Source organism: Chlorocebus sabaeus, chromosome 3 (genome assembly GCF_047675955.1).
Source record: "Chlorocebus sabaeus isolate Y175 chromosome 3, mChlSab1.0.hap1, whole genome shotgun sequence".
In the NCBI taxonomy this organism is placed as follows: Eukaryota; Metazoa; Chordata; class Mammalia; order Primates; family Cercopithecidae; genus Chlorocebus; species Chlorocebus sabaeus.
Genome location: NC_132906.1, coordinates 12299295 through 12322006, shown reverse-complemented (window position 1 = coordinate 12322006; position 22712 = coordinate 12299295). Strand labels below are relative to the sequence as shown.

The 22712-nt window shown below is 37.1% G+C and overlaps 1 protein-coding gene across 2 annotated transcripts in view; it reads left to right on the top strand.

The window, feature by feature from the left end:
* STARD13 (StAR related lipid transfer domain containing 13) overlaps window positions 1-22712 on the top strand; it is a 550191-nt gene that overhangs the window by 208105 nt on the left and 319374 nt on the right. For both annotated transcript variants that reach the window (XM_073013295.1, XM_007960090.3), the window contains exon 3: window positions 4123-4156. In XM_073013295.1, the coding sequence (XP_072869396.1) occupies window positions 4123-4156 (34 nt within the window). The remainder of the gene's footprint in view (window positions 1-4122; window positions 4157-22712) is intronic.

Sequence of the window (22712 nt, the reverse complement as noted above, 5' to 3'; positions counted from 1 at the left end):
TACTGACTAAGCACTCGGCAAATGTTTAGTGAATAAAATACCCAGAGAAAACCCACTGGTGGTCGAGAGACACGTAATCTAACTATACTGACATCAGTGAATAAGTGACATCATTTCACATCTGCTCCAAAGTGTACCCTTCCTTCATGTTTATAGAGCTAGCTATAATCTCAGGATTATTAGGTTAGTATGAATAACTATTCCCCCAATAGTAGCAGTTTTCTAAAATTGTCTATCCATAAGTCGCATTTTGGATCTTAGAGATATCCTCTTTTTTTTTTTTTTTTTTTTGAGACTGAGTCTTGCTCTGTCTCCTAGGCTGGAGTGCAGTGGCACAGTCTCAGCTCGACTCGCTGCAGCCTCCACCTCCTTGGTTCAAACGATTCTCCTGCCTCAGCCTCCCAAGTATCTGGGATTACAGGCACACGTCATATGCCCAGCTAATTTTTGTATTTTCAGTAGAGACGGAGTTTCATCATGTTGGCCAGGCTGGTCTTGAACTCCTGACCTAGTGATCCACCCGCCTTGGCTTCAGAAAGTGCTGGGATTATATGCGTGATCCACCGCGCACGGCTGAGATATCCTCTTAATGTGTTATATTGCTAAATTCTAAAGAGTTTCTATTTGGATTTCCAAACAGAGCGTTTGAAGTAGAAAGCAGCAGGAGGTTCAACATACTGAGTTGCAATAGAGTGTGTGCTTCTAGTGTATTTTTTTTTGGGGGGGGACCTTTTTATTAATTGTTATGAAATTCACATAATATAAAATTTATCATCCTATCCATTTTTAAGTGTTTCAGTGGTATTAAGAACTTTCAGATTGCTATGCAACCATCACCACTGTCCATCTCCGGAACTCTTCATCTTGTAAAACTGAACCCTGTACCAATTCATCAATAACTCCCTATTCCTTCTTCCCCTAACCCCTGGCATCCTGTGATTTTAAATGAAAAATATTATGTTAAAATATTGCTATTTAATCCAGAAAGAAGAATATGTTCACCATTACATTTATGAATGTTTTACAATTAACATATTACAGAAAATGGGTGTTATGTATTTATTTTTTGCCTCATCAATTTTCCTGGGAACTGAGGGCACCTATGTCTCTGCTTCTGATGTTTTATGTTCTACTAAAATGATAGATACATGAGGGGCTCATTTTTAAATATCTCTAACATCTTTGAACTTCAGTACTATTTCTCAAGTATTTTTCATTTTTCAAAACACTAACTTTTGTCGCTTTAATTTCAGATCATTAGTTTCTCCTTTTTGCGCATCATGATACCTCACCCTTGAGATGTTCATATTCTGTACACATATACATGTTTATCAAATTCACACTCTGTGTACCTTTTACATAGTCTACATTTAGGACAAACTAATGCTTGGCCATACTTTTGTCAAATATTCTCTCTGGAATTCCTATTTCAGTTGGGTTGCATTGATTTATTTTGGAATCAAGTAATCTGACTTTCAGTTCTTGTGCCAAGGATTATTTATTATTATTATTATTATTAATGTATGAGTAGCTCTGTTAGCACTCCATCTCAAGATGTAGTTGAGAAAGCATACTTCTGTGTTTTGTTTCCTTTTCAAGCCCTGAGGCTTAAATTTTTCGCAGCAATTGCTCTTAGCTCATAAGTGAGAATTTTTAAACGGCTGAACTGGAAGAATTCTACTGGGTTATTTCTAATTTATATGATTGTCAGAACATTATTGTATTTAGAAAATAATGCTTAATATTTTATTATGTTCAAGTAGTACAACTTACTCTGCTTTCTAAGTTTATTTCTCATTCTAGGTCAAATAGTCATTAAATATATTTGCTTCCAGACCAAGTCAGAACCACTGATACTAGTTTAAAAATATGGAGGGATCTTTTCCCCCTCTGTGTGTCACAGATGTCTGAAGTTGCACCATTACAGGTTCATTTATTGGTGTTTATTATCAAATGATGTCCCTTTAATATGTGAATATCCTTGGGAAAAGTGGATCTTACTGTCACTCATCAACTCTTTTGTGGATTTGCTTTTTCCCGGGGCAAGTATAAGCACAGGCATACAATATAGGGAGAGACACAAACAATGGGATGGGAAGGAACTGTGGTATCAAGGACAAAGCTTTAACTGCGTCATCATTTTGCCTCTTTCCTGACTGACTCTTGTAGAGTACTGTTTACCTGATACTTTGAAAAAGTTAATAAACATAAGCATCTGTTTTTCAGAATTTCCTTCAGAATAATCAACCAATATGTATTGTATACCTTTTCTCTGCTACACGTGGGGCTCAGGACATCCCCTGAATTTTTGTACTAACTCCTCAAAGCAACCCCATTTTACTGATGAGGAAATGAGGCTTAGAGAAATGTGATCACTTTTTTAAGGTCTACAGCTAGCAACTGTCTTTCTGATTGCTAAACATATGATCTTAACCATACAACTGTATTTATTCTTAGAGTAATGGGGAATCATTGAAGGATTTTAAGAAGATGGAAGTGATCACATTGTTTCTGAAGCAATCACACTGGCTGAGAATAGGTTGGAGAGAAATAAGACTAGAATTGGGCTAAGAAGTCAGGAAACTATTGCAGTTTTCTAGGTATTACCTGAATGTTGCCCAGGAGGTGGCAGCAGGGATGAAAAGAAGCAGATGGATTCAAGCAACATTTGGAAGTAGGCTTCAACAGGATTTAGTGCGGACAGGAAGGAGTCAAGGGTGATCTTTGAGTTTCTGATTTGAACAAACAGGTAGATGGAAACACTATTCACCAAGATAGAGGGAACACAGAAAGGGGATCTGTATGTGTGTGTGGACAAGGAGATGGAGGAGGAGGTGGGAGGGGAGGAGAGGATGTTGAGTTTTGGACATGGAGTTTGAGGTATCTGATGTGAAATGTCCAAATGCAAATGTGCAATCAACAGTTTGCTCGTGGTCAGTCACTGTGGCTCATGCCTATAATCCCAGCACTTTGAGAGGCCGAGGTGGGTGGATCACTTGAGGTCAGGAGTTCGAGACTAGCCTGGTCCTGGGTGACAGAGTGAGACTCTTTCTTAAAAAAAAAAAAAAAAAAAAAAAAATTGCTCTGTTTTCCTGGAGCTCAAGGAAAGACCCCTAAGTTGGAGATCTACATCTGAAGGTTATGAGAATATGGATGGAAAGTAGATGAGATCACCCTGGAAGCAGGTACAAAGTGAGAAGAAAAGAAGGGCTAGGACCCATCCCTAACAAAACTAAAGTAAATGAAATCAACATATAAGAAGAGCATATGGCAAAAGGAGAGTCTACCATGAAAAAGATAAGGAACAAGCAGAGGGGTAGAAAAGACAGCAAGGACAGCATGGGATTCAGAAGGCCAGAAGGATAAAGTTTCAGAAGGGAGGAGTAGTCAGCTGAGTTAGGGCCTGTGATGTCACTGAGAGACACAGTGAGGCAGGGCCTGGGTTTAACACTAAGGAGACTGTTGGTGGCACCAGGGCCCTGGAGCAGTGGATAAAAACTAGACTTTAGTCTTCTTCTCAGTTACTAAATAGACACGTGGTATCATGTAAATCTTTTTTTTTTTTTCCCTCGTTCTGTCGCCCAGGCTGGAGTGCAGTGACACAATCACGGTTCACTGCAACCTCTGTCTCCCAGGCTCAAGAGATCCTCCCACCTCAGCCTTTCAAGTAGCTGGGACTGCAGGCACATGCCACCATGCTTGGCTAATTTTAAAAATTTTTTGTAGAGCAGGGTGTCTCGCTATGTTGCCCAGTCTGGTCTTGAACTCAGCTTAAGCCTGGAACTTCCACCTAGGCCTGCCGAATTGCTGGGATTACAGACATGAGCCATTGCACAAGGCCTGTATTGTATAAATCTTTACTTAAATCAGAGAAAAATAAATGTAATGCATCTTCCCCATGAATGAGTATTTTGATGACTTTTATGATTCCCAATGATTTGTGTGGTTCCTAAAATCATTCAATCCTCATGCCTCAGTTGGCATTTTACTTTCATGTCTGGAGGCCATTTGGTTCTAATTTTACAATCTTTTTTTTGTCTCAAACTCAATATTTTTGACAAAAGTGGTATAATTTTGAGATATTAAGAGTGATACTGTTTTTTTTTTTTTTTTTTTTTACAGGTGCTCTCCGATAAGAGACCCAAAGAAAGAGCGGGTAAGTCTCCCTGAGAAAATGTTTTCCTGTTTGTGTATAAAAGTTGTTTGGAGAACTTTGCCTCATCCCTATACATTTAAACATGCCGTAAGTGTCGTTGAATCATGGATGCAAAGCTGATGGATACAGTATGATGTTAAATCAGAATATGACCTGCATTTTGAAAACTGGAAAAGTTCATTGGGTTTTCTCTAGTCCGCATGCAGCCATGCTGCCGAGTTTATCTCCATTTTGTAAGGTTGGTTTTACACAGAAAGGAATTGCTTTGCATAACCAGTCTTTATCTTGAAATGTATCTTATAAGTTAAGCAGGAATTAAATAAAAGATTGCACCTTTACTGACACATCTGCTTAGAAGGTAAGGCCTCTCGAAAATAAGGCATATATGAGGGTAGTGATTTATTTGTATAGCTTTTGTATTTGGAAATGTTCTGTATAAATCTGAATACTTGACAGCTTTATTTGTGGAATTTCTTATTTTAATGACTATGTAAACTAACAGCTAACCACTCTTGAATCACCACATCTTACCAACTCTTTAGCAGCTGTTGTTGTACTTTTCGTTTGAACAGTCATTATGGATACAACATTCCGAAATCTGCATATCAGTCCTCACTTCATACGGTCATTTACATACTTATACATAGAAAGGAACCCCTTCAAAGCCCTTTGTGTGATTCCACTGTGTGTATTCTTCATATCCTGTAGATAGTGTATTGCTGGACTTGAAAGCTAACACTTTTCTCTGAGTTTACATCTTTAAAGCCCGAGTTTGAAGTCTCTCGTCAAATAATGCCTCTAAAAGAAATAGTGTGATGCTACCCTTATCTGCATTGTTGCCAGCATTATTTCCATTTTTATATATTCACTTTTCTATCATCTGTTGAGAACCAGTTTCAGTTCATTGTTCAGACACCCAAGATCTCAGCTTCATTTGTGCTTAGGATGAGCATTGGATCTCTGGGATATAGTCATCTGCTGTTCTTCCAACTCTTGGGGAGATTTGCAGGGAGGCCTTTACACTAGGCCTTCTGGCAAGAATGACTGGCTAGAATTTTGTCAGGAAAATGTCTTTAGTGAGTGTGCCGGGTCTACCAGCTGTCCAACCAAACAACGAAGCAGAATTTGTTCTAGCCATTCTGAGAAATGCTTGTAGCATCAAATGTGTATAATTTTTGTCCATTACCACTTTTATATTTGGGACTTCACTATGTATAACCCTGAACCACCTGGCAGCTAAGTGGGAAATAAGCACAGTCCTCTTTTAAAATCATATAAATGTGTCCAAATAGTAAATTATGACATAAGTAGAATCTCTGTACTTTGTCTCTCTTGTTGAAATTCCAACTTGAATTCAAGGAGTTGACACTGCATTTACATCAGCAAAGAATGCGCTTCACTCCAGAAATGACCAAAAAAGGGATTTACACTAATGAGCAGCTTTTAGACAAACGAAGTATTTCCCCTGGAGATTTGATAACTAGAATGATAGGTCTATTTTCTTCATTTCATAAGCACGTTCAACTTATTATAGCAAAGGAATATTTTTTCACCATGTAAAAGCTACAGTCAAGAAAGTAAGAAACAACCGTAGGTAACTTCTGGGTGGAAATGACAAGTACATTTCTAACAAATTAAATCTCTGTGAGGAAGTTCAGCCATGGAGGCCCTGAAGTGGTATCATAGTCCTAGATTGGACGTGGAGCTTACCTGTGGGTCTTCAGGTATCATGCATGAGAGTTCAGTCTACTACAGCCTGTATATGTAGCTGTTTAACCACTCTGTCGTTCAGTGTTTCATTTTGGCAGGGGAAAAAAAACGAACAGGCAAGCAGGCCAGAAAATCTAGAAGATAGTCAAATCAATTTTCACATAAATATTTATGGAAAGCACTCTGGGAGAAGGAAATACTGGTGAAGGATATCTGAGAACAATTTTTCTGAACACGTAAATCAAAGGAGAATTATAGAAGCCTAATTCCAATTTCCCTGCAGATACAAAACAGTCCGTCAGTCTGTGTTTTTTCATTACAGTCCCGCCTTTTTTAACTTCATCTTTCAAATTAAATTATTAATAATTTAAACTTTTGATGCTTGTTCCTTCCTGCTGTTTGTAAATCATAAAGTCAACTGCCCTCGTTCCTAATTTGACTCTCCATCATTGCTTCTTAATTGGAGTGTCCAAGAACTTTGCTCCATTTTAGCAGAAATAGAATATGGTAGTCAGACTGTAGCGACCCTTCCATATATAAAGATAGAAGGTGGAACGTGACGTAGCAGGAGGATGTCACCCTGACCCACTATTGACCCTTGCAAGGTGATTCCTGGTGATTCTTTCTTGTGCTTTAAAACTACCTGATTCACATTTTCCTCTGGTCTCAGTCACTGATTGGGGTAAATGTGAAACCCAAAGTAAAAGAGATTCCAGCAGAAAAGCACAGGCACAATAAGGTGGTTTAAAGGCCAGTCGTTAATGCTTTCACCACAGATCAAGAGAGAATGCCACTCTTTTCTAAGCAGTTTAAGCTGTCCACTGGGACCAAAAGATCTCAGCCTAGTGATGAAAGAAACATCTACTACAGCAACAGTGGAATATTTCCTCCCAGTTTATGCCTAGTATGCTGTGGTCTTTATTAGATAAAAATTTGAAATAGAAATGAATGTTATATATTGTAATATAGTTTGCTTAGGGGAATGAAAAGTTAATTTATTTTTGAAGAGTAAATATATACATAAATATACACATACTATAAAATTAACCCAAGTAGTGGTGGTTGACTTAATTTGTTTTTTAATTCCTCTTCTCATTGTATGTGTTATCATTTCTTTAAATGTGTAAATAGGAGACTAAAGCCAAATTACAGTGTTGTTCACTGTCAAGAATATTTGAATCTCACATTGATGTATCATTCTATGTGTGCAACATACTGTTCATTTAAAGATTGTAAAAAAAATTTCTTTGGTTTAGAAAACAATTTTAAAACCTAAGGAAAATAAAATCACATCTGAAGAAATCACACTTTTTTTTTTCTCTGAGTAATTTCATTAGGGCAATAGGGACAATTCTTCTTAGAACAGTTTCAAAAGAGGCTTCATGTGTCACATAGCTATTCATCCTTCCTCCAAGAGCTATAATTACTTCTTGCCTTCTCAGCTTCATTGTGTTATGGCGTTTTGTTAGGCACATTATCAAGAAAATGAAGGATCTGTCAAGAACAGAATTTCACAAGAGAAGTATAGAGTATGTAGGAAATCAAAAGTACTAGCCAAATCTAATTATTATGAAGAAAATCACGTAATATATGGAGTGTACCTATTCTTCTATTTCACTAGAATTTAATTGTAGTGACAAATATCTGAGCCCAACAGATTTGTGGTACCCTTTATCAATTCCAATATGAAATTATAACTTCAATTTAGTTAATTAAGTATCTGTTGAACATTACTATGTTCCTTGCCCTGTGCAAGGCATTAGCAACACAAAGATAAAGTGAGATAAAATTATCCCTCCTTCAAGAAGCTTGACTAAATTAAATTCTCTCTCTAGATTTTTCCGGTGAAACCAGAGCCTTTCAAAAAGTAAATTTATAACTATTTCGTGAAATTTACAGTAATTTAGTAAGATTTTTAAATTGTGATTTCCTATGACTATACAGACAGACAATTACCATTCTGTAGTAATACAACCACATGAGGCAAAAAGAAAGCATCAAAGTGTGCCAAGAAGAACCTTAGTTTTATTTGATTTTAATTAGTGGGAATCTCTATCTTGATGCAAGTGCCACATAAAGCTTAGGAGCTTTATAAATCTAATGAAAATACAATCTTTCCCTCCATATTTGAGATGTATCAGCTTATTCCCTTGAAAGTTATTCTGAGTACTTGGTTATAGCCCTTGCAAGCTGCCAACTTAAATACAGATAGGGAAAAGGAGAGTGTTTTCTATTCACCATTCCTACCTCTCACAGTGGAATCCATGGACTTCTCCTGGGCAGAGTGCCCCAAACATCTGCTGAAGAGTTTTGAGTAGCAGGGAAGTCAAGGAAGCTGCCCGACTAACAAATATGAAATTTATGTTTGGCCTTAAGATTTCAGGTGACTTTTGCATTGCTGTCCCCTAACTCAGCTTGGCTGTCTCCTTCTCTGAAAGCCTAAATGCCACCTATTTTAAAAATCCTTCTCTGCTCACTTGCTCACTCTAGCTAAAGAGGTTGACTCCTTCCCCAACTAGTTTCTATGGCTGCAATCTCCGTTTCTTCAGAGCACTTGTCAGAACTTATAGTTTCCTTCCTTCCTTCCTTCCTTCCTTCCTTCCTTCCTTCCTTCCTTCCTTCCTTTAGACTAGAAGGTCCATGTCTTGTTAACTATTTTATCCCTTGCTTCCAATAGACTGCTGCCATACAACAGGTGCTCAAAAACATTTGCTGACTAAATGAACCCCTAAACAATAGATTTTATATAATAAAGTTAAGTGCCACCAAGAAAAGTATATGCAGCAGGAAGATCTCATGTTTATCTGGTGGCTTTGCGGCCCTCTTTGCACACTGCCAAGTACCCCAGTTTGAAGAGAATAAGTCCAAGATATTAGAGGAATACAGATCCATATTGACTGAGAGTTTTCATGAGCCAAGAAAGCATTATGAGACATTGACATTCTTTATGTATATTCATTAAATCAGTCCTCAAAACAACCCTATATCATTGGAAGTATTGTCCTTACTTTATGTGTATAAAACAGTAAGGGTCAAAATTAAATTGCTCAATGATTGTCTTAAGTTGGAACTTAAATCTGGTTCTGTTTGATTTCTTTTTCTTTTTCTTTTTCTTTTTTTTTTTTTTTTGAGACAGAGTCTTGCTCTATCATCCAGGCTGGAATGCAGTGCCATTATCTAGGTTCACTGCAACCTCCGCCTCCCAGGTTCAAGCAATTCTCCTACCTCAGCCTCCCAAGTAGCTGGGATTACAGGTGCACGCCACCATGCCTGGATAATTTTTGAACTTTTAGTAGAGATGGGGTTTTGCCATGTTGGCCAGGCTGGTCTTGAACTCCTGACCTCAAGTGAACTCCTGGCCTCCAAAAGTGTTGGGATTGCAGGCGTGAACCACTGTGCCTGGTCTCTTACTTGATTTCTAAGACTGTGTACCTTTCACTAAACAAATACTCTCCAAAGAATATCATGGAGGGCTGACCATTGACTAAGTTGCTACTGCTTGTCCATCCACCAACTTCTACTACTGTGTGTACTGGATTCGTAAATTTATTGAGTGGGCACTGTGATTCATTACAAAGAATGCATAGAAGAAAAACAGTGCCTTCTCTGAAGGAACTCATCACAAATGGGGGAAGAGAATAAGGAAATACACAGGGGGGCAAACACACAGCCATTTTCTATGATATTTCTCCTGTTACTCAGAGGGGCAGCATGACAGGGACACAGGCCATGTTTTTAAAATCAAGGAAACATTATTTTTATGATTATAGTTCATGAACCCTCCTTTGAATGTTCCTTGTAAATACTCAGTGTTTACAAGAGAATAACCTCTGAAAAACAAAACTAAAGAACGCAAGAGGTGTGATCTCTGTTTTAGCAGAGACATAATATGGTAATCATACTGAAGCAGCCCCTCCATATACGCAGATAGAAAGCAGAACGTTATGTAACAGGAGGATGTGGCCCTGGCCCACTGTTGACTCTTGTGAGGTGATTCGTCGTGATTCTTTCTTGTGTTTTAAAACTGCCTGATTCACATTTTCGTCTGGAACCCTATGTAATGAGATTGTTGCTGCTGTTGCTTCTAGAGAGTATTTGAAGGAAGCTAGACTTGAACAAATTCTAATTAAAGACAAAGCAGTTCCTGGTTTCTCCCTTTTGAGGTCTTCCGGGGGATAGGAGCAGTTCTTCTAGAGGATTTGGGACCTTGAAAAAATGAGATTATGACCAGAAAGCAGAAAAGCAGAAAGTAATTACAATACTTAGTAGGAACTTTGTTGGCAACAGAGAAAGAATATTATCTTGTTAAAAGAATCCTTCCTTAGTATCATCAATAATTTCTTCAATCAGAAGCACGGAAGTATCAATTTATTTTGTTGTTCAAAGCCATTTGTTGTAAATACTAGACTTTTGCCGAAAAATATCCTTTTAATCTTCTAATTTGTTCCATGATTTGAAAGGAAAACAATAAAAATTGTCTATTCAATAGCATGGTTTTATCTTACTGTTTGAGGTTTAAAAAAATGGGTCTCTCTACTTTTATTTATGGCATATTGTTTTATTAAGTAATATAAATGTAGTGGTGAAAATAAAGCATTATTTCATTTTTTAGATTCTATAGTATGCCTACATCTTCTAAATCGTTTTGAGATTAGTTAATGTTTATTTTTATTGTTCTTGAAACAGCAATCTCTGTAAAAAGTGCATTAAAGAAAATACAAACATTAAAAAGCAGCCATAATTTTTGCTTCTGAAAATGCCTTTTATAAGTGTGTTATGTGCAAACATATAATCTTGAAAGTACTATTCATACCCCATTATCTTCATTGTGATTTTCATATAAATAAATATAGTACCATAGAAAATTTTAAATCACCTATCATACTGACTGCAGTATTGCTACAGATAACTTTGAAATACATTAATCTCTGGCAACTAATTCAGTCTTTGGAAATACTGGTAGATTTAAATGACTTCTTAATAGGCTTAGGTTGGTTTGTGAAGCTGCCCCTTCCCCCAGGCAACCGTGCAATTGTCCTGTTGAGAATGTGGACCTTTTTGTGAGGCACTAACCTAAAGAGCTGAACAGATGTTAAAAAAAATCACTCAACATAATTTTTCTAGAAATTAATTATTGAATACTATTCTATCAAATCCTATTAATTTGTATTTCTAACTTTTCCTAACATCTTTTATCTAAGAAGAAAAGAAAGATTCCAAAATTATATTAGAATATAGACACCATCAGCAACAACTCGTGAGTGACTGTGGGTCCTCTTTTCCCCTCTCTCTCCCAGCATCAGTACCTTCTAACCAGAGCTATCCATACTGCAGACAAGGCACTACCTCTCCTCCTTTACTTCCCAATACCTTAACCACCCCTATTTTTCCTTGAGCGTATCCTGCTCTTTTATACCTTAGAGACTTGAAGACAAGGTGTTCCTTGACTTCTCTACCTGGTTGACTCTGATTCAGGTTCACGGGGCCGGATCAGACGCCAAGTCCTCTGCTGAACTTTCCCTTGATCCCTAAGCAGAGTGCCAGTCACAGGATACTTTGTAACAGTTCCGTCATTGCCCCTGTAACATTCTGTAATTTCGATTGTAAGCCCCATAGGGGAAGGTACAACACCTTATGTTCTCAGTATCCCTGGCCCACCACCTCTTAGACCTTTGATATATTTTTTGAATGAATGAAATAATTATTTGTATTTATGACAACCCTGTGAGATAAGCAATATAACTATTATCTTGATTTTACAGAAACTGATGTTAATAGATTTTAAATGGTGTGTCAAATTTTGCACATCTATTAACTGGTAGGCAAAAACTAAGACCAAAACTTTAATAAAATACATTTTCTAGCACTCTAGTATTGGGTATTGATATTGATTAAATATTTCTCATGATTTAATTTTAAGCATAGTTATTTTCAAAGACATATATTCCACAACAATGCCATCTAATAGAAATATAATGTGAGCTACGAATGTGAGCCAAATATGTAATTTAAAATTATCCATAAGTTTCATTAATAAAGGTGAAAATAATTTTAATAACATTTTATGTAGCCCAGTATCTCTAAAATATCATTAATATCATTTTAACATGTAATTGAAATAAAAATTATTGAGATTTTGTATTCTTTTTTATAATAATTATTAAAAATCTGGCATGTATTTTACACTTACAGCACATCTTAATTCAGACTAGTCACATTTTTTATTAAACAATGTTTTATCGATGCATAATAGATAATACACAGTTCCATGTTATATACACGTGATAATTTAATACATTAATATAATTTGTAAAGAACAAATAGAATAATTGGAATATCCATGACCTTAATTATTTGTCTTGTCTCTATGCTAGAAATACCCAAATTATTCTCTTCTAGCTATTTTGAAATATAGAATAGTTTATTGTAAACTATAGCCACGCTACTAATCTAGAATAGTAGGTCTTATTTATTTCTTCTATCTAACTCTGTATTTGTATCCATTAATCAACTTCTTTTCTTTTCTTTTCTTTTCTTTTCTTTTTTTTTTTTTTTTTTTTTTTTTTTTTTGATGGAGTCTCACTCTGTCACCAGGCTGGAGTGCAGTGGCATGATCTTAGCTCATTGCAACCTCTGCCTCCTGGGTTCAAGCGATTCTCCTGCCTCAGCCTCCCGAGGAGCTGGGACTACAGGCACATGCCACCATGCCCGTTTAATTTTTGTATTTTTAGTAGAGACGGGGTTTCAACATGTTGGCCAGGATGGTCTTGATCTCTTGACCTCGTGATCCGCCCACCTCAGCCTCCCAAAGTGCTAGGATTATAGGCGTGAGCCACTGCACCCGGCTAATCAACTTCTTTTCATCTCCACCTCCCTTCTATCCTTTGTGGCCTCTGATAATCACCAGTCTATTCTCTGTCTTCATGAAATCCACTTTTTTAGCTCTCACATGAGTGAGAACATTCAATATTTGTCTTTCTGTGCTTGGCTTATTTCACTTAAACTAATAGTTTCATTAATAAAACTTAAACTAATAGTTGAAGTGACCTCCAGTTCCACCTATGTTACTGCAAATGACAGGATTTTTTTTTATGACTGAATTATATTCCATTGTGTATATGTGCCACATTTCTTTATCCATTTATCCATTGAAGGGCACTTAGGTTGATTCCATATTTTGGCTATGTGAATAGTGCTGTAATAAACATAGGAGTGCAGATATCTTGTCAACATATTGATTTCCATTCTTTTGGATATATATCCAGTGGTGGGATTGATGGATCATATGGTAGCTCTATTTTTAGGTTTTTGAGGAACCTGCATGCTGTTCCCCATAGTGTACTAACTTACATTTCCAACCTTATACACAAATTCTACTTTCTCCACATCCTTGCCAGCATCTGTTATTGTTGCCTGTCTTTTAAAAACGTATTTTAATTTTTCAGGGTACATAGTATGTGTATATATTTAAGAGGTACATGAGATATTTTGATACAGGCATGCAATGTGAAATAAGCACATCATGGAGAATGGGGTGTCCATCCCCTCAAGAATTTATCCTTTGAGTTACAATCAAATTACTTTTCATTTTAAAATGTACAATTAAGTTAGTATTGACTACAAATATACAGTTATTATGGCACACCCTGTGGCACTATCAATTAGTAGCGCTCATTCATTCTTCCTATTTTTTTGTATCCATTTATCATCCTCATTTCCTCCCCTGCCAGTACCCTGCTACCCTTGCCAGCCTCTGGTAACCATCCCTCTACTGCCTATGTCCACGAGTTCAATTGTTTTGAGTTTTAGATCCCACAAATAGCGAGAACATGGAACGTTTGTCTTTCTGTACCTGGCTTATTTCACTTAACATAATGATCTCCCGTTCCATCCATGTTGCTGCAGATGGTAAGATCTCATTATTTTTTATGACTGAATAGTTCTCCATTGTGTGTATGTACCACATTTTCTTTTTTTTTTTTTTTTTTTCTTCTTCGAGACAGAGTCTTGCTCTGTCACCCAGGCTGGAGTGCAGTGGCACAATCTCGGCTCACTGCCACCATGGCTGGCTAATTTTTTGTATTTTTAGTAGAGACAGGGTTTCACAGTGTTAGCCAGGATGGTCTTGATCTCCTGACCTCGTGATCCGCCCGCCTCAGCCTCCCAAAGTGCTGGAAGTATAGGCGTGAGCCACCGCGCCCAGCCCTGTACCACATTTTCTTTATCCATCCATCTGTAGATGGACACTTAGGTTGCTTCCAAATTTTAGCTATTGTAAACAGTGCTGCGACAAACACAGGAGTGTGTGTATCTCTTTGATACACTGATTTCCTTTCTTTGGGGTTTATATCCAGCAGTGGGATTGCTGGATCACCTGGTAGCTCAATTTTTAGTTTTTTGAGAAACTTCCAAACTGTTTTCCATAGCTGTTGTACTAGTTTACATTCCCATCAACAGTGCACAAGGGTTCTCTTTGCTCCACATTCACGCCAGCATTTGTTATTGCCTGTCTTTTGGATATATAAGCCATTTTAACTCGGGTGAGATGATATCTCTTTGTAGTTTTGATTTGCATTTCTCTGATGAGCAATGAGGTTGAGCACCTTTTCATATACCTGCTTGCCGTTTGCGTGTCTCCTTTTGCGAAATGTCTATTCAAATCTTTTGCCCGTTTTTTGATCAGATTATTCAATTTTTTCCTATAGAGTTGTTTGGGCTCCTAATAAGCTTCTAACAATTATCCATTCTGGTTATTAATCCCTTATCAGAGGGATAGTTTGCAAATATTTTCTCCCATTCTGTAGGTTGACTCTTTACTTTGTTAACTGTATCCTTTGCTGTGCAGAAGCTTTTTAACTGATGTGTTGCCTGTTTTTTTGATAAAAACATTGTAATTGGGACGAGATGATCTCTTCTTGTGTTTTTCATTTTCACCTCTCTAATGGTTAGCGATGTTAAGCATTTTTTCATATGTCTGTCGGCCATTTGTATGTCTTCTTTTGAGAAATATCTGTTCACGTCTTTTGTCCATTTTTTAATCGAGGTTTTCATTGTTGTTGAGTTTTTTGAGTTCCTTTTTATTTTTAATATTAACATCTTATCAGATGCATAGTTTGCCAATGTATTCTCTAATTCTGTGTATTGTCTTTTTGCTCTGCGGTTTCCTTTACCATGCACAAACTTTTTAGTTTGGTGTAATCTAATTTCTATATTTGTTTTGTTGCCCACACTTTTGAGGTTTTATCAAAAAAATCCTTGCATAGACCAATGACATGAAGATTTTCCCTATGTTTTCATTTAGCGGTTTTGTTGTTCTGGGGTCTTACATGTAAGTCTTTAATCCATATTAAGTCATTTTGTGTATATAATGATAGACAACAGTCTAGTTTTATTCTTCCGCATGTGTATATCCGGTTTTCCAAGAACCATTCACTGAAGAGGCTCTCTTTCCCCATTGTGTGTTCCTAGTGCCTTTGTCAAAGGAGAGCTGGCCATAAATGTATGGATTTATGTCTGAGTTCTCTATTCTGTTCCATTGGTCTATGTGTCTATTTTTATGTTACAGACTAGCCACATTTCTAATGCGCAATACCTATGTATAACTACTGGCTACCATTTTGAACAACACAAGTTGTTGTTTGATTTGACCCTTGTGAAAAACAGTATTGGGTGAATTAATTTCAAGTGGAGAATAAGGGAATATCTTTGTGGCATGGCTCATGAAAACTGGCGTGCCACCTGTGTGGGTTATGTTATCTTTCCCTCCTTAAATCCTCTTGACTTAAAATATTTGCAGGGATTATTGGTTTACTTAATGGATTTATTGAAAGCACTCCTACCGTCCTCTGTAATCCAAAATATTATTTTTATGTTTTTTATTTGTTAATACAAAACAGATTAACACTCTTTTTGGAGGCAGAAAATATGGGCATTAGGGATAGAGAGGCCTGAGTTTGAGTCTAGGTCCCTGTCACTTAATTAGCCTTGTGATTAAGAGCAAGGCACCTGTCTGTGTAAGTCTCATTTTCCTCATCTATTAATATGGATAACAACATACCGATTGGGCATAATAATTATGAGTGTTAAATGAGATAATAATAAATGGAAACTTTTAATTTTGATGCCTGCACATGATCAATACATAACAGCTATTACTTGCATTATTATTATTGATGATAATTAGTTCTGTACAGAGCTCTCATAACCACCCCTACCTAAAAGTTATATTTACTGAGTACCCAAATCATTCATGATAAAGCATTTTAATGGTGAATACAAGTTCATAAACTGAGAATAGAAGGAGAAGCCAAGGTGTTCTAACTTTATCTAAAATGTCAAAACTCACTCTTTATATGTAACCTTGAGTAAGACACATTCCATTGTCTCAGATAGAAAATATGAAGAATGTTTTGTTGTAATAATAGTACTGTGACCCCTTAATACAACACATATTTCATGAAGAGTTTTAAAACAAATGAGTACACTCAATTTAGTCTTCTGAAAGGAAATTGACAGATAGCAAATATAAATATTTTCAAAAACCAATATGATGCCTCAAGTGTAATAAATAAAAGAAAAATAGTTTATAATTAAATGATAATGTATTGAGTCTATAATGCTCAGCTTGACCACATTAGAAGATATAATGAAATAGCCCAGTGCTTATAATGAGTAGTTTTGGATTAAAAAAAGTGAGAATATGAGAAGCGATTTGGCAGAAGAGTTATAGGTAAGTGAAAGAGTGGAGATAAGGGTGGAATTAGAATGAAACCAGGGTTGACATGAGTAATAACAGGCAGACTTGTAAGTGTGTGATAGAAGGCAGAAGAACATAACCTTAATTAAAGTCAAGATTAGATGCTAAGACAAGTTGTCACTGTCAACGTGGAGAAAATGAGAAAGTCTGATATTCTTGCAAATGAGCAGGGCTTTATTTACGTATGATGTCAATAATTAATTTCATGTTATAAAATAGGACAGGGTAGAAACAAAGCATCACCAAAAATATATATGCATTCTTGAAATTCCACATGTCAGTGCATACGGTTAGTCTCATATGTAAAGACCTTAGAGATCGTTTTCTTCCACAGGCCACAGAAAAATAAGGATGGATTAGGAAAAGGAAGCTTTACTATAAGAAGCTGTAGAGAAATTGTACAGTTTATGGAGGTAGTATTGAAAAGCCTAGATAACCCAAAAATAAATAAATGGTTTAAACATAGACTATCAGAGTCAACTTTCTAAAATAATGGCTAAATGAGAATATATGTATATATATTTGGACACAATAAAAACAACAATTACAGTAATTACAAATGCAGGTTACTTCTGATGTCTTAAACTGGTGGTCCCAATACCATGAATGACATCATCCTTGGTGACACGTCCTGTGATGGTGAACAGCTCTTCACAAAGTTATGAGCAAACTTCACAGTTTTTCCACCATTTCCATGGTACTGTCATTGCTGGAAAATTGAGTATATATTAAAACCACGTAAAAGCTGTTTTCTGTCTGTATGTAAAATAGAATAAGGGTCTAGTCTCAGAGAAGCTCAGATAATAACTAATGTGGCAGTAGATCTGGCAATCATGTAGAACCCAGGGCAAGTCTTCACTATCCAGTCCTGGTTTTCAGGATTGTCAGCATATGACAACTGGCCACTAAGTTCTAGTGGAAGATCCCAATCATTACAATAAACAAAAATGTACCTCCTCATTTTTTCCCAAATGCACGCATTCTAGAAGGCATAGCATCTCCCCTGAAAATCATTGGCTTAGAGAGAAAGAGCACCCTGGCCCTTCGAGGCACCAATGTAACAGCATGACTTAAGATTGCGGTCCCTCCTGGGATTGGGCTGAGCACACATTTGCTACCTGTTCCTTCAACTATGTGGTGCCTACCTCGGCATGCCAGGTCTGACAGTTCCTAGGCACTTCAAATGCTTGCTGGACACTACGCTTGTTGGTGGCTTTGAAAGAAACTCTTTCCAAATAGGAGGCAGAGGCAAAGCATTCCTGATGCCTCTCAACTTGTGAAAGAAGGCACCATGAAATAAATGCATATACACCATTTGAATGGCTTCCCTTTTCACTAAGTTCTTGCGTAGAGTGAGACTACAATTTTTGTTCATCCTCTCAGAGTTTCAATTAGATTTAAAGTCTTCTAGTATCTATTCTTAGCACCAACATTCACATCAAAATCAGTCCGTCATTCAGTAACAATCAGCAGCTCAAATTAACAAACTTTCAGACACAGAAAGTTTTAATTCACTTTTTAAAGTCATCTGTTAACTGTGGAAGCAAACCACTTTCTCTGCTGGAAAATTTACCAAAGGCCAGCTTGTCAGACTATGTCTATTTTGAGTAACATTGCAAGTTTTCTTAAAAGTAGAGTTGAGCTGCCTAATAAGGTACAAGATGAATTGGACTTCTACATGTAAAAATACATGCCTACCACTACTGCTATGTCCTTTTTTTGATGAGCAATTCCATGGCTCCTCATTACCCACAGGATGAAATCCAGAAAATTTGTCTGGCCATTAAAGATTCTAAAAAATCTAATTGCCACTCACAGCCCTCGGATGCTGCCAGAGGAACCTTACCTTGCTTCCTCCACCAGCTGCCTGAGCTTCCCTTCTCACAGGTGTTGCTTAGGCCAGGCACAGGAGACCCCAGGCTTGCAATTGAACCCCTACTTGGTCACTTTAAATGATCTCACTTTCAGGATTCGTTTCTTCGTAACTACAAAGCTGAGGGCAATAATGTGCGTGGAATGCTTAGCACAGATCCTGGTGCACAATAGTTGTTTTAAAAGTACTAGTTCGTTTCTCCTGCCTTTTAAGGTCTTCATCTCACAATCCTGAAAAGCACTGTCTCTGAGACCAGCCCAAATTCCACTTCTGTAAAAATTTCCCTGAAGATTTCAGCTGGAAACAATCATTCATTTATTAGATGGAGATACTGGTGAGAGAGGTTAAGTAGCTCAGAATTTCATACGGGGTAATGAAAGAGCACAATTTCAACTTAGGTAGTCTGGCTCTGAGTCTGGGGTTTTTGTTTTTTGTTTTGTTGTTTTTTTGGTATAGCAGATTTTTTTTTGTTAAACATTTTTATTTATTTATTTTTATTATTATTATTGTACTTTAAGTTCTAGCATACATGTGCACAACGTACAGGTTTGTTACATAGGTATACATGTGCCATATTGGTTTGCTACACCCATCAACTCCTCATTTACATTAGGTACTCCTCCTAATGGATACTCCCCCAGGTCCCCACCCCTCCGACAGGCCCTAGTGCCAGTGTGTGATGTTCCCCGCCCTGTGTCCAAGTGTTCTCATTGTTCAGTTCCCACCTATGAGTGAGAACATGCGGTGTTTGGTTTTCTTTCCCTCCGATAGTTTGCTAAGAATGATGGTCTCCAGCTGCATCCATGTCCCTACAAAGGACATGAACTCATCCTTTTTTATGGCTGCGTAGTATTCCGTGGTATATATGTGCCACATTTTCTTAATCCAGTCTATCATTGATGGACATCTGGGTTGGTTCCAAGTCTTTGCTATTATGAATAGTGCCACAATAAACATACGTGTGCATGTGTCTTTATAGCAGCATGATTTATAATCCTTTGGGTATATACCCAGTAATGGGATCACTGGGTCAAATGGTATTTCTAGTTCTAGATCCTTGAGGAATCGCCACACTGTCTTCCACGATGTTGAACTAATTTACATTCCCACTAACAGTGTAAAAGTGTTCCTATTTCTCCACATCCTCTCCAGCATCTGTTTTGTCCTGACTTTTTAATGATTGCCATTCTAACTGGTGTGAGATGGTGTCTCATTGTGGTTTTGATTTGCATTTCTCTGATGACCAGTGGTGATGAGCGTTTTTTCATGTGTCTGTTGGCTGCATAAATGTCTTCTTTTGAGAAGTGTCTTTTCATATCCTTTGCCCACTTTTTGATGGGGTTGTTTTTTTCTTGTAATTTGTTTAAGTTCTTTGTAGATTCTGGATATTAGCCCTTTCTCAGATGGATAGATTGCAAGCATTTTCTCTCATTTTGAAGGTTGCCTGTTCACTCTGATGGTAGTTTTTCATTTGTTTGTTTGTTTTTGTTTTTGTTGTTATTGTTGTTGTTTGCTGTGCAGAAGCTCTTTAGTTTAATTAGATCCCATTTGTCTATTTTTGGTTTTGTTGCCATTGCTTTTGGTGTTTTAGTCATGAAGTGTTTGCTCATGCCTATGTCCTGAATGGTATTGCCTAGGTTTTCTTCTAGGGTTTTTTATGTTTTTAGGTCTAACATTTAAGTCTTTAATCTGTATTGAATTAATTTTTGTATAAGATGTAAGGAAGGGATCCAATTTCAGCTTTCTACATATGGCTAGCCAGTTTTCCCAACATCATTTATTAAATAGGGAATCCTTTCCCCATTTCTAGTTTTTGTCAGGTTTGTCAAAGATCAGATTGTTGTAGATGTGTGGTGTTGTTTCTGAGACCTCTCTTCTGTTCCATTGGTCTATATCTCTGTTTGGGTACCAGTACCATGCTGTTTTGGTTACTGTAGCCTTGTAGTATAGTTTGAAGTCAGGTGGCATGATGCCTCCAGCTTTGTTCTTTTTGCTTAGGATTGTCTTGGCAATATGGGCTCTTTTTTGGTTCCATATGAATTTAAAGTAGTTGTTTCCAATTCTGTGAAGAAAGTCATTGGTAGTTTGATGGGGATGGCATTGAATCTATAAGTTACCTTGGGCAGTATGGCCATTTTCATGATATTGATTCTTCCTATCCATGAGCATGGAATATTCTTCCATTTGTTTGTGTCCTCTTTTATTTCAGTGAGCAGTGGTTTGTAGTTCTCCTTGAAAAGATCCTTCACATACCTTGTAAATTGGATTCCTAGGCATTTTATTCTCTTTGTAGTAATTGTGAATGGGAGTACACTTATGATTTGGCTCTCTGTTTGTCTGTTATTGGTGTATAGGAATGCTTGTGATTTTTGCACATTGATTTTGTATCCTGAGACTTTGCTGAAGTTGCTTATCAGCTTAAGGAGGTTTGGGGCTTAAGACGATGGGGTTTTCTAATTATACAATCATGTCATCGGCAAACAGGGACAGTCTGACTTCTACTTTTTCTAATTGAATACCCTCTATTTCCTTCTCTTGCCTGATTGCCCTGGCCAGAACTTCCAACACTATGTTGAGTAGGAGTGGTGAGACAGGACATCCTTGTCTCGTGCCAGCTTTCAAAGGGAATGCTTCCTGTTTTTGCCCATTCAGTATGATAGCAGCTGTGGGTTTGTCATAAATAGTTCTTATTATTTTCAGATACGTTCCATCAATACCTAGTTTATTGAGAGTTTTAGCATGAAGGGATGTTGAATTTTGTCGAAGGCCTTTTCTGCATCTATTGAGATAATCATGTGGTTTTTGTGGTTGGATCTGTTTATGTGATGGATTACATTTATTGATTTGTGTATGTTGAACCAGCCTTGCATCCCAGAGATGAAGCCAACTTGATCGTGGTGGATAAGCTTTTTGATGTGCTGCTGAATTCGGTTTTCCAGTATTTTACTGATTATTTTTGCATTGATGTTCATCAGGGATATTGGTATGAAATTCTTTTTTTGTTGTGTCTCTGCCAGGCTTTCATATCAGGGTGATGCTGGCCTCATAAAGTGAGTTAGGGAGGATTCCCTCTTTTTCTATTGATTGAAATAGAAAGGATTCCCTCTTTTTCTATTGATAGTTTCAGAAGGAATGGTACCAGCTCCTCTTTGTACCTCTGGTAGAATTCGGCTGTGAATCCATCTGGTCCTGGACTTTTTTTGGCTGGTAAGCTATTAATTATTGCCTCAATTTCAGTACCTGTTATTGGTCTATTCAGGGATTCAACTTCTTCCTGGTTTAGTCTTGGTAGGGTGTATGTGTCCAGGAATTTATCCATTTCTTCTAGATTTTCTGGTTTATTTGCATAGAGGTGTTTATAGTAATATCTGATGGTAGTTTGTATTTCTGTGGGATCAGTTGTGATATCCCCTTTATCATTTTTTATTGCATCTATTTGATTCTTCTCTCTTTTCTTCTTTATTAGTCTTGCTAGCAGTCTATCATTTTGTTGATCTTTTCAGAATCGATCTCCTGGATTCATTGATTTTTTGAAAGGTTTTTTTGTGTCTCTATTTCCTTCAGTTCTGCTCTGATCTTAGTTATTTCTTGCCATCTTCTAGCTTTTGAATATGTTTGCTCTTGCTTCTCTAGTTCTTTTAATTGTGGTGTTAGGGTGTCAATTTTAGATCTTTCCTGCTTTCTCTTGAGGGCATTTAGTGCTATAAATTTCCCTCTACACACTGCTTTAAATGTGTCCCAGAGATTCTGGTATGTTGTGTCTTTGTTCTCATTGGTCTCAAAGAACATCTTTATTTCTGCCTTCATTTCGTTATGTACTGAGTAGTCATTCAGGAGCAGGTTGTTCAGTTTACATGTAGTTGTGTGGTTTTCAGTGAGTTTCTTAATCCTGACTTCTAATTTGATTGCACTGTGGTCTGAGAGACAGTTTGTTGTGATTTCTGTTCTTTTACATTTGCTGAGGAGTGCTTTACTTTCAACTTTGTGGTCAATTTTGGAATAAGTGCAATGTGATGCTGAGAAGAATGTATATTCTGTTGATTTGGGGTGGCGAGTACTGTCGATGTCTATTAGGTCCATTTGGTGCAGAGCTGAGTTCAAGTCCTGGATATCTTTGTTAACCTTCTGTCTCATTGATCTGTCTAATATTGACAGTGGGGTGTTAAAGTCTCCCGTTGTTATTGCGTGGGAGTCTAAGTCTCTTTGTAGGTCTCTAA